Source organism: Cydia amplana, chromosome 21 (assembly GCF_948474715.1).
Source record: "Cydia amplana chromosome 21, ilCydAmpl1.1, whole genome shotgun sequence".
Taxonomy (NCBI): domain Eukaryota; kingdom Metazoa; phylum Arthropoda; class Insecta; order Lepidoptera; family Tortricidae; genus Cydia; species Cydia amplana.
This window is the reverse complement of record NC_086089.1, coordinates 12832387-12845100: the sequence shown is the minus strand read 5'-3', so window position 1 is coordinate 12845100 and position 12714 is coordinate 12832387. Positions and strand designations below refer to the sequence as shown.

At 52.0% G+C, this 12714-nt stretch overlaps 1 protein-coding gene across 1 annotated transcript in view; it reads right to left on the bottom strand.

Annotated features, from left to right (window-relative positions):
* Positions 1 to 3219: 3219 nt before the first annotated feature.
* Positions 3220 to 12714, bottom strand: part of LOC134657964 (vacuolar protein sorting-associated protein 35) — a 29082-nt gene continuing 19587 nt past the window's right edge. The window contains exons 14-18 of the mRNA XM_063513569.1: positions 7935 to 8032; positions 7042 to 7220; positions 5294 to 5427; positions 4645 to 4818; positions 3220 to 3371 (exon numbers count right to left, since the gene is read on the bottom strand). Coding sequence (XP_063369639.1) covers positions 3225 to 3371; positions 4645 to 4818; positions 5294 to 5427; positions 7042 to 7220; positions 7935 to 8032 — 732 coding nt within the window. The 3' untranslated portion in view covers positions 3220 to 3224. The remainder of the gene's footprint in view (positions 3372 to 4644; positions 4819 to 5293; positions 5428 to 7041; positions 7221 to 7934; positions 8033 to 12714) is intronic.

The window sequence follows — 12714 nt, the reverse complement described above, 5'->3', positions numbered from 1 at the left end:
AGAAACTGGACAGGTGGAATACCACCCTAAGGCCAGTATTTAATTTCAAAAACGTTTTTAAATAAATTGCGTTTAATCCATTAACATTACAATATTGCTTTTACAAAACCACTTACATATATTTTTATATCATAATATTCACTATGAGTCAGACCAAGGTAACTCTGCAGAGATTTTGATAGCACAGATTGATAAACGTCATAATTTCATTCAAGTTTGACGTATACAATAACACTTGCACAGTTTCTGCTATCAAAATCGCTGCAGAGTTAGCTTGGTCTAACTCTAAAGGTCTATTTCTTATTCTTATACAATATTAGTCGATGTTAATTGTCCATGCCAAAGAGAACTAATAAATAATATAGACTAATATAATTATACAGTAACCAGAAATATTGGGCATACGCCACCTTATTTAATAATCTTACAAAATACTGTATAATATATAATAACTTAATTGATTGTCAACAATCAATGACTTTTATAAAATGTATAGTTTATTAAATTAATTGATATCTAGATGTTTTTATATAAATAATTAGATAATTTTCGTAACTAGTTACGAAAATGAAAAGCTCATGTCAACGTTGGTTACGAAATCAGAATAAATTTGAAGTTTTTTATAGAATTATAGAATAAAATATATAAGTAAGCAAATCGCGTCGTCTTACGCCGGCAGTTCAGAGATGTCGCAGCGTATTGTTTAAGGGCCTCGCTCTGCTCGGCCGCTAGCTCGCCTCGCTGTCTGTCTGTTGTAATAACGCGTCATTTAATATCGGCAGATTGGGTATATCGCAGCGTGTTGTGGAAGTGCCTCGCTGTCTGCTCGGCCGCTAGCTCGCGTCTCACTATGTCTGTCTGTCTGTCTACTGTAGGAGCGCGTCGTCTAGGGCCGGCAGGTCGGGCGCGGACCTGCGCAGGTGCCGCAGCGTGTTGTGGAAGTGCCTCGCTGTCTGCTCGGCCGCTAGCTCGCGTCTCACTATGTCTGTCTGTCTGTCTACTGTAGGAGCGCGTCGTCTAGGGCCGGCAGGTCGGGCGCGGACCTGCGCAGGTGCCGCAGCGTGTTGTGGAAGTGCCTCGCTGTCTGCTCGGCCGCTAGCTCGCGTCTCACTATGTCTGTCTGTCTGTCTACTGTAGGAGCGCGTCGTCTAGGGCCGGCAGGTCGGGCGCGGACCTGCGCAGGTGCCGCAGCGTGTTGTGGAAGTGCCTCGCTGTCTGCTCGGCCGCTAGCTCGCGTCTCACTATGTCTGTCTGTCTGTCTACTGTAGGAGCGCGTCGTCTAGGGCCGGCAGGTCGGGCGCGGACCTGCGCAGGTGCCGCAGCGTGTTGTGGAAGTGCCTCGCTGTCTGCTCGGCCGCTAGCTCGCGTCTCACTATGTCTGTCTGTCTGTCTACTGTAGGAGCGCGTCGTCTAGGGCCGGCAGGTCGGGCGCGGACCTGCGCAGGTGCCGCAGCGTGTTGTGGAAGTGCCTCGCTGTCTGCTCGGCCGCTAGCTCGCGTCTCACTATGTCTGTCTGTCTGTCTACTGTAGGAGCGCGTCGTCTAGGGCCGGCAGGTCGGGCGCGGACCTGCGCAGGTGCCGCAGCGTGTTGTGGAAGTGCCTCGCTGTCTGCTCGGCCGCTAGCTCGCGTCTCACTATGTCTGTCTGTCTGTCTACTGTAGGAGCGCGTCGTCTAGGGCCGGCAGGTCGGGCGCGGACCTGCGCAGGTGCCGCAGCGTGTTGTGGAAGTGCCTCGCTGTCTGCTCGGCCGCTAGCTCGCGTCTCACTATGTCTGTCTGTCTGTCTACTGTAGGAGCGCGTCGTCTAGGGCCGGCAGGTCGGGCGCGGACCTGCGCAGGTGCCGCAGCGTGTTGTGGAAGTGCCTCGCTGTCTGCTCGGCCGCTAGCTCGCGTCTCACTATGTCTGTCTGTCTGTCTACTGTAGGAGCGCGTCGTCTAGGGCCGGCAGGTCGGGCGCGGACCTGCGCAGGTGCCGCAGCGTGTTGTGGAAGTGCCTCGCTGTCTGCTCGGCCGCTAGCTCGCGTCTCACTATGTCTGTCTGTCTGTCTACTGTAGGAGCGCGTCGTCTAGGGCCGGCAGGTCGGGCGCGGACCTGCGCAGGTGCCGCAGCGTGTTGTGGAAGTGCCTCGCTGTCTGCTCGGCCGCTAGCTCGCGTCTCACTATGTCTGTCTGTCTGTCTACTGTAGGAGCGCGTCGTCTAGGGCCGGCAGGTCGGGCGCGGACCTGCGCAGGTGCCGCAGCGTGTTGTGGAAGTGCCTCGCTGTCTGCTCGGCCGCTAGCTCGCGTCTCACTATGTCTGTCTGTCTGTCTACTGTAGGAGCGCGTCGTCTAGGGCCGGCAGGTCGGGCGCGGACCTGCGCAGGTGCCGCAGCGTGTTGTGGAAGTGCCTCGCTGTCTGCTCGGCCGCTAGCTCGCGTCTCACTATGTCTGTCTGTCTGTCTACTGTAGGAGCGCGTCGTCTAGGGCCGGCAGGTCGGGCGCGGACCTGCGCAGGTGCCGCAGCGTGTTGTGGAAGTGCCTCGCTGTCTGCTCGGCCGCTAGCTCGCGTCTCACTATGTCTGTCTGTCTGTCTACTGTAGGAGCGCGTCGTCTAGGGCCGGCAGGTCGGGCGCGGACCTGCGCAGGTGCCGCAGCGTGTTGTGGAAGTGCCTCGCTGTCTGCTCGGCCGCTAGCTCGCGTCTCACTATGTCTGTCTGTCTGTCTACTGTAGGAGCGCGTCGTCTAGGGCCGGCAGGTCGGGCGCGGACCTGCGCAGGTGCCGCAGCGTGTTGTGGAAGTGCCTCGCTGTCTGCTCGGCCGCTAGCTCGCGTCTCACTATGTCTGTCTGTCTGTCTACTGTAGGAGCGCGTCGTCTAGGGCCGGCAGGTCGGGCGCGGACCTGCGCAGGTGCCGCAGCGTGTTGTGGAAGTGCCTCGCTGTCTGCTCGGCCGCTAGCTCGCGTCTCACTATGTCTGTCTGTCTGTCTACTGTAGGAGCGCGTCGTCTAGGGCCGGCAGGTCGGGCGCGGACCTGCGCAGGTGCCGCAGCGTGTTGTGGAAGTGCCTCGCTGTCTGCTCGGCCGCTAGCTCGCGTCTCACTATGTCTGTCTGTCTGTCTACTGTAGGAGCGCGTCGTCTAGGGCCGGCAGGTCGGGCGCGGACCTGCGCAGGTGCCGCAGCGTGTTGTGGAAGTGCCTCGCTGTCTGCTCGGCCGCTAGCTCGCGTCTCACTATGTCTGTCTGTCTGTCTACTGTAGGAGCGCGTCGTCTAGGGCCGGCAGGTCGGGCGCGGACCTGCGCAGGTGCCGCAGCGTGTTGTGGAAGTGCCTCGCTATCTGCTCGGCCTCCTCGCTCGCCTCCACGTTGCCCAGCTCCTCGCGAATCTTAGCGATCACCTGCAAATATAAATCCGGGTAAAAATGTAGCAAGCGCTTATTTTTTAGATGCGACCGGCTGACGTTTTCTCCACCGCGATACAACCGACTGACGATTATTTTATTCCCAATAGCGTCTAAAATATCATCTGACAAAGTATCAAACGGGAGGCGATGACTAAATTTATTTAATTTGTTTCACGTGTTTCGGGGGCTGCTATTCCTCAACTCACCAACGGAGCGGCAGCTGACGTCCACGAGGGTTAATAATAGGCGTTAACCACTATACGAGTTATCGCCCGGGAGGCGATCGGTCATGAGTACTCACAGTGTGTACGAGTTGCGGGGTGAGGCCGGGGTGTCTCCTGGTCCGGAGCAGCGCGTATCTGCCCAGCAGCTCGGCCAGCAGCTGCGCCTGCACGGCGCCGTCCATGCACTGCGCCGCCACGCGCGCATGAGTACTCACAGTGTGTACGAGTTGCGGGGTGAGGCCGGGGTGTCTCCTGGTCCGGAGCAGCGCGTATCTGCCCAGCAGCTCGGCCAGCAGCTGCGCCTGCACGGCGCCGTCCATGCACTGCGCCGCCACGCGCGCATGAGTACTCACAGTGTGTACGAGTTGCGGGGTGAGGCCGGGGTGTCTCCTGGTCCGGAGCAGCGCGTATCTGCCCAGCAGCTCGGCCAGCAGCTGCGCCTGCACGGCGCCGTCCATGCACTGCGCCGCCACGCGCGCATGAGTACTCACAGTGTGTACGAGTTGCGGGGTGAGGCCGGGGTGTCTCCTGGTCCGGAGCAGCGCGTATCTGCCCAGCAGCTCGGCCAGCAGCTGCGCCTGCACGGCGCCGTCCATGCACTGCGCCGCCACGCGCGCATGAGTACTCACAGTGTGTACGAGTTGCGGGGTGAGGCCGGGGTGTCTCCTGGTCCGGAGCAGCGCGTATCTGCCCAGCAGCTCGGCCAGCAGCTGCGCCTGCACGGCGCCGTCCATGCACTGCGCCGCCACGCGCGCATGAGTACTCACAGTGTGTACGAGTTGCGGGGTGAGGCCGGGGTGTCTCCTGGTCCGGAGCAGCGCGTATCTGCCCAGCAGCTCGGCCAGCAGCTGCGCCTGCACGGCGCCGTCCATGCACTGCGCCGCCACGCGCGCATGAGTACTCACAGTGTGTACGAGTTGCGGGGTGAGGCCGGGGTGTCTCCTGGTCCGGAGCAGCGCGTATCTGCCCAGCAGCTCGGCCAGCAGCTGCGCCTGCACGGCGCCGTCCATGCACTGCGCCGCCACGCGCGCATGAGTACTCACAGTGTGTACGAGTTGCGGGGTGAGGCCGGGGTGTCTCCTGGTCCGGAGCAGCGCGTATCTGCCCAGCAGCTCGGCCAGCAGCTGCGCCTGCACGGCGCCGTCCATGCACTGCGCCGCCACGCGCGCCGCCTTGCGCAGGCACTCCAGCGCGCGCGTCGCGTCGCTCAGCGCCCACTGCACAACACGATAGTATTTTATACGATCGATTCGGTGCTGAGTGGCCTTAATGGGTACGAGATTGAAAAGCTTGATTATATCACTATCGTATACAATACTTTTTCTACGAGATTAATATTTATGTTTAAAAATAATACTTTAAACTAGTAGAATCATATAGACAGAATATATTCAGTCGACGAGTAGAAAAATAACATACAAACAGGTTCAAACTCGTACAAAATAAACATTTCAACTGAAACGTCATGTATGGAGCCTCCGGTATATCCTTTGCTCCGCTTGTTCTTTTAATTACAACAGTTTTGAACGATTCACGGTTAGTTTCACTAGAGTTATATTAAATGCATGTATAAGTAGTCCGTCGATTTAAAACTGGCCCCGAACGGCTTATCCTTTGTCTATTGTTAACTAAATCGGCACGTCACCCGCCTTAGCAAGGACCCTTCTATAATGGAAAACCTCAAATACATACCGGATTGCCGTCTTTGTCCCTCTTCCAATACAGATGAGCGCACAACGCCGCGGCCCTGGCCTGGTCGGGTTTCTTCAACAGTTTGCCGGCCGCCAGCGCGCAGGACGTGCGCAGCGGCTCCATATTTTCAGCACCTGAGAACAATAACTTCATTTTTAGGGTTCCGTACCCAAAGGGTAAAAACGGGACCCTATTACTAAGACTCCGCTGTCCGTCCGTCCGTCTGTCACCAGGCTGTATCTCACGAACCGTGATAGCTAGACAGTTGAAATTTTCACAGATGATGTATTTCTGTTGCCGCTATAACAACAAATACTAAAAACAGAATAAAATAAAGATTTAAATGGGGCTCCCATACAACAAACGTGATTTTTGACCGAAGTTAAGCAACGTCGGGCGGGGTCAGTACTTGGATGGGTGACCGTTTTTTTGCTTCTTGTTTTTGCTTGTTTTGCTCTATTTTTTGTTGGTGATGCGGAACCCTCCGTGCGCGAGTCCGACTCGCACTTGACCGGTTTTTTATATTCCGTATGTCTTAACTAACTATACACCAAATTTGATATCAGAAATTGTGAATGTATTGTCAAAGCGTTAGAGTGCATGTTCAGACATTTTTGAGCACCTTGACCGTTCCGATATATCTGCTGGCGACTGTTTATCGCTATCGATGTTTCACAAATCACAATGAACGTGATAATGTAGCATCGACACATTGTGGTGCCGTGACCAGGATTTATCTTTAAGAGCCAACAGGAGTGGTCATTTCTCCATACAAACGTACTCGACTGTTTCCTCCGTGGGTTTTGAAGCTAGAGTAATGATTTTTTCAACACAGATTAATATTGTCAATATCTGTGTCGGACCGTCTTGCTTTTTTTGATATTTTTGTTTTTTAACGCGCTAGAGCCTTTCAAAAATGGCCAAAATGGCCTAATTGACTATGCCGCAATGAGAGGCGTGGTATTCAAAACTGATATCAATTAGCCAAAAAAGCAAAACGGTCCGACACAGATAAATTCATAATCATTTAGATTTCCAAATTTGGTTACGATTGGTTAAGTTTTGGAGGAGGAAATAGTCGAGTACGAAACCTCGATTTTTGAGATTTTTACGCAGGATTTTTCGGCTTGTCCTTATCGCACTAGTTTTAGGAGCCGCTTCTGTTAGCGAGACGGGTATATTTACCTAAAATATTTAAATCTCAACTCCTGTTTCGTCTTAAGCATTCAAATGACGTACACAGCGCTTGTGGCGACGAGCAGCGCCAGAGCTTGTAGGTGATCAACACGTCCATTGTTAGACATAGCTGAGGATCTCCACAACGACCGGTCACTGTTGTCATCCTCGTCTTACATTGTGCTTTTAACCAGACGGTCCATATCTGGGGCGTCGTCTGGTTACAAGTTACAAATACCGTGCTTTACCCATGTTTTCCCGTGTTACTACCAGAGCGGCTAGTTGTAATAACGGTGAAAAAATATTACCTGTGTTACAACGGTAGTAAGACTGGTAGTAACAGAATCAGAATCAAGTAACACGGGTAAAGAACGACAAATACAGCAAACTAGCGACCCGCCCCGGCTTCTTACGGGTCACTCTCACTCTTGAATCACTCAATCTATTAAAAAAAAACCGCATCAAAATCCGTTGCTTAATTTTAAAGACCTAAACATACATACAGACAGACAGATAGACAGCGGGAAGCGACTTTGTTTTATACTATGTAGTGATAATTGATAATTTGTTACCTAAGCAGCGCGCCTGTTCAGCCGTGGCAATGAGTAACGTTAGAGCCTGTAGCTGCGCTCGGGAGTCCGGGATCTCGTCCTCGTAGAGCGAGAAGGCTTGCGCGATGAACTCGTATGCGAGCGTCTCGTGGTTCGCGAACCCGATCTCGCTGATCGCTAGCGCGCCTTGGAGGTACAACCTGAATTCGCGACCAATGTTATATATGATCAAAAATTTGATGTATTTGACTCGTATCGTTGCAGTGCTAATAGAGTCTGGCTAATGAAAGTTGAGCCTGAGATAACGCGGGAATTTCAATAAAAACCGCACCTGGCAATAAAATTACTATGAAATTAAATGACAGCTTGAAACTGACAGCTTATTTGATAGGAAAAAAAGTTGCCATATAAAAAGTTTTAAATAAATCTCAAGCTCAACTTTCATTAGCCAGACTCTAGTTATTTGTTTTACAAGGGGGAAAAGTTGTTGTTTAACCTCTCGTGCTAATATTGATAGCAGAGCAAGCGAAAGATTTCAAAATTGAACCGCGAGCGTAGCGAGTGGTTCGAAAAGTTGATCTTGAGCGTTGCGAGGGTTTTAAGGCAAAACAAATTTTGCCACCGAGTGAAACACAAAACTTTTCACCACACCAATCAAGGAAAATACTATCTGGAAATAAAATATCAAACAAAATCAAAGTAAATCGATTCAAAATGAATGTTGTTAATTATTTATCATTCAGAATCATCATTTAAAAGTCAAAGAAAACAACTCAAAATTTGCATTTGATTACTTTGCCTCACATGTGAATAAAATGCAACTTTCTTATTCGTTTTGGAACAATCAAAAGAGAGCCTTTACCAGCTGGTGTGGTGAAAATAAATGTAAGTACTATCAGAGCAAGACTAGTCACCTGAGAGGCAGCTCCGCTAGTTCTGCCTTCACCAGCATGCTGATGCTCTGGTGGCAGAACTGGAAGATCTTCTGACATTTCTTCTCCCACATCTCGTCCTGAAAGATATTGCTCATTAGCTATATGATAAAGATAAAAGATAGTTTATTCAAGTAAGTAGGTATATTACAATGCGCTTATGAACGTCAAATAAAGCTACACCGGCTCCAACCCTACACCTCTGCCCCGAGAAGATTTAAATCCCCTCTCAATTGGAGGAGGGTATCCCAATATGGGACAGGCAACACACTGATGATATATTATGACTATGTTATATGTGTTCTGGGCCAACTGGATCTGGGAGGCCCAAAACCGAAAAAAATGGAAGAATCTGGAAGAGGCCTATACCTTATAGGAGGGTTCTGGAGTAATATAATATAGACAAATTGAACAAGCTGTTGTTACCCAGAAATAAAAGGCTTTTTTATTTTATTTATTTATTTATATGTGTTCTGTACGCTTATGTTATGTATTTTGCTGTAAAGAATACTTATATTGCATAATGCCCAAATATAATGTGGTACCATTTGTCATCCAATTTCGAACCGTAATTCTTATTGTAGAGATGTATTCTTGTTGTAAGTACAAAGGCAAATATGTTGCCGCTATGGACTTGAGGGTAATACGACAGACACCTACATTTGGTTCTGAAATAAAATGAGCCGGAAGTCAAGTAAGGTAAGTTGTAAAGTCGATATTGTCCTTTCGTCTTCTAACAAAAATAAAACATTATAGTGGGCTCGGGGAACCTTGAGTCCTATGACACTGACAGTTATTCCCACGACACAACCTTGTAGTGGCGTCACCGTTACATTAAAATCGAATTGGCGGTGTCTAAAAATGACATTTATTAATTTTAGGTAGATATATGCCATTACAATAATATTCCGTTGGAATTATAATAATTATAAACATTTACAAGAAATTATCTCAATCAGACTTTACGTTTACGTCCTGCAAAACTTACTTCGTTTGGAAGATATCGACTAGTGCGGAAAAGTATCGATAAACAAATGTCGAAAATAGAAACCAGTGTACAAAATACATTAGCATAGTACCTAATATATAAATGAACTGACGAACCAACGAACGCGCGTTTAACGGGTAATAAATTATGACAAGAAAATGAAATGTTTGCATTTTTATTTTTCGAAAACTTTCGTTTTCTTACTTAATTTATGCCAAAAAACTTAAATCATTACAAAAACAACAACATGACAAGCATTAGAAATGCAGATTATATTTTTAAAAACATGTTTACTGATGTGGCTGAATGCAAGTCATGCCTTTGCCTATAAAAAAAGTTACGATATATCGACACGACCCGTCACTAACATGAACTATCATAGTACTCAGGGTTCCCCGAGCCAACTATAACGGTAGTTTTTGTAGTAACCTCATAGATTCGCAGTTTAATTATTAGAATCCATCGGCAGTGTGACTAGGATTCGTCATTACAATGTGTTTCACAAAAACTTTTTTAGTTTTCTCTATTAGGGTTCCGTACCCGAAGGGTGAAAACGGGACCCTATTACTAAGACTTCGCTGTCCGTCCGTCCGTCTGTCACCAGGCTGTATCTCATGAACCGTGATAGCTAGACAGTTGAAATTTTCACAAATGATGTATCTCTGTTGCCGCTATAACAACAAATACTAAAAATAAAATAATATAAATATTTAAGGGGGGCTCCCATACAACAAACACGAATTTTTTGCTCTATTTTTTGTTGATGGTGCGGAAGCCTCCGTGCGCGAGTCCGATTCGCACTTAGCCGGTTTTTTTTTCTATTTAATATTTTTTTTTTCAATATAAATGTACTAACCTGATCTTTCTCGTCTTTGTACTGCTCAGCTAGTCTGCAGGCGTGGAACAGCAGCGGCGGGAAGGTGTGCTGTATCCGGGCCGCGCCGCCGCCCTGCAGCGCCTTGCGGCACGAGCTCAGGATCAGGTACTGCTGGTCCGCGGACGGAGACTTGAACTGTACTAACCTGATCTTTCTCGTCTTTGTACTGCTCAGCTAGTCTGTAGGCGTGGAACAGCAGCGGCGGGAAGGTGTGCTGTATCCGGGCCGCGCCGCCGCCCTGCAGCGCCTTGCGGCACGAGCTCAGGATCAGGTACTGCTGGTCCGCGGACGGAGACTTGAACTGTACTAACCTGATCTTTCTCGTCTTTGTACTGCTCAGCTAGTCTGTAGGCGTGGAACAGCAGCGGCGGGAAGGTGTGCTGTATCCGGGCCGCGCCGCCGCCCTGCAGCGCCTTGCGGCACGAGCTCAGGATCAGGTACTGCTGGTCCGCGGACGGAGACTTGAACTGTACTAACCTGATCTTTCTCGTCTTTGTACTGCTCAGCTAGTCTGTAGGCGTGGAACAGCAGCGGCGGGAAGGTGTGCTGTATCCGGGCCGCGCCGCCGCCCTGCAGCGCCTTGCGGCACGAGCTCAGGATCAGGTACTGCTGGTCCGCGGACGGAGACTTGAACTGTACTAACCTGATCTTTCTCGTCTTTGTACTGCTCAGCTAGTCTGTAGGCGTGGAACAGCAGCGGCGGGAAGGTGTGCTGTATCCGGGCCGCGCCGCCGCCCTGCAGCGCCTTGCGGCACGAGCTCAGGATCAGGTACTGCTGGTCCGCGGACGGAGACTTGAACTGTACTAACCTGATCTTTCTCGTCTTTGTACTGCTCAGCTAGTCTGTAGGCGTGGAACAGCAGCGGCGGGAAGGTGTGCTGTATCCGGGCCGCGCCGCCGCCCTGCAGCGCCTTGCGGCACGAGCTCAGGATCAGGTACTGCTGGTCCGCGGACGGAGACTTGAACTGTACTAACCTGATCTTTCTCGTCTTTGTACTGCTCAGCTAGTCTGTAGGCGTGGAACAGCAGCGGCGGGAAGGTGTGCTGTATCCGGGCCGCGCCGCCGCCCTGCAGCGCCTTGCGGCACGAGCTCAGGATCAGGTACTGCTGGTCCGCGGACGGAGACTTGAACTGTACTAACCTGATCTTTCTCGTCTTTGTACTGCTCAGCTAGTCTGTAGGCGTGGAACAGCAGCGGCGGGAAGGTGTGCTGTATCCGGGCCGCGCCGCCGCCCTGCAGCGCCTTGCGGCACGAGCTCAGGATCAGGTACTGCTGGTCCGCGGACGGAGACTTGAACTGTACTAACCTGATCTTTCTCGTCTTTGTACTGCTCAGCTAGTCTGTAGGCGTGGAACAGCAGCGGCGGGAAGGTGTGCTGTATCCGGGCCGCGCCGCCGCCCTGCAGCGCCTTGCGGCACGAGCTCAGGATCAGGTACTGCTGGTCCGCGGACGGAGACTTGAACTGTACTAACCTGATCTTTCTCGTCTTTGTACTGCTCAGCTAGTCTGTAGGCGTGGAACAGCAGCGGCGGGAAGGTGTGCTGTATCCGGGCCGCGCCGCCGCCCTGCAGCGCCTTGCGGCACGAGCTCAGGATCAGGTACTGCTGGTCCGCGGACGGAGACTTGAACTGTACTAACCTGATCTTTCTCGTCTTTGTACTGCTCAGCTAGTCTGTAGGCGTGGAACAGCAGCGGCGGGAAGGTGTGCTGTATCCGGGCCGCGCCGCCGCCCTGCAGCGCCTTGCGGCACGAGCTCAGGATCAGGTACTGCTGGTCCGCGGACGGAGACTTGAACTGTACTAACCTGATCTTTCTCGTCTTTGTACTGCTCAGCTAGTCTGTAGGCGTGGAACAGCAGCGGCGGGAAGGTGTGCTGTATCCGGGCCGCGCCGCCGCCCTGCAGCGCCTTGCGGCACGAGCTCAGGATCAGGTACTGCTGGTCCGCGGACGGAGACTTGAACTGTACTAACCTGATCTTTCTCGTCTTTGTACTGCTCAGCTAGTCTGTAGGCGTGGAACAGCAGCGGCGGGAAGGTGTGCTGTATCCGGGCCGCGCCGCCGCCCTGCAGCGCCTTGCGGCACGAGCTCAGGATCAGGTACTGCTGGTCCGCGGACGGAGACTTGAACTGTACTAACCTGATCTTTCTCGTCTTTGTACTGCTCAGCTAGTCTGTAGGCGTGGAACAGCAGCGGCGGGAAGGTGTGCTGTATCCGGGCCGCGCCGCCGCCCTGCAGCGCCTTGCGGCACGAGCTCAGGATCAGGTACTGCTGGTCCGCGGACGGAGACTTGAACTGTACTAACCTGATCTTTCTCGTCTTTGTACTGCTCAGCTAGTCTGTAGGCGTGGAACAGCAGCGGCGGGAAGGTGTGCTGTATCCGGGCCGCGCCGCCGCCCTGCAGCGCCTTGCGGCACGAGCTCAGGATCAGGTACTGCTGGTCCGCGGACGGAGACTTGAACTGTACTAACCTGATCTTTCTCGTCTTTGTACTGCTCAGCTAGTCTGTAGGCGTGGAACAGCAGCGGCGGGAAGGTGTGCTGTATCCGGGCCGCGCCGCCGCCCTGCAGCGCCTTGCGGCACGAGCTCAGGATCAGGTACTGCTGGTCCGCGGACGGAGACTTGAACTGTACTAACCTGATCTTTCTCGTCTTTGTACTGCTCAGCTAGTCTGTAGGCGTGGAACAGCAGCGGCGGGAAGGTGTGCTGTATCCGGGCCGCGCCGCCGCCCTGCAGCGCCTTGCGGCACGAGCTCAGGATCAGGTACTGCTGGTCCGCGGACGGAGACTTGAACTGTACTAACCTGATCTTTCTCGTCTTTGTACTGCTCAGCTAGTCTGTAGGCGTGGAACAGCAGCGGCGGGAAGGTGTGCTGTATCCGGGCCGCGCCGCCGCCCTG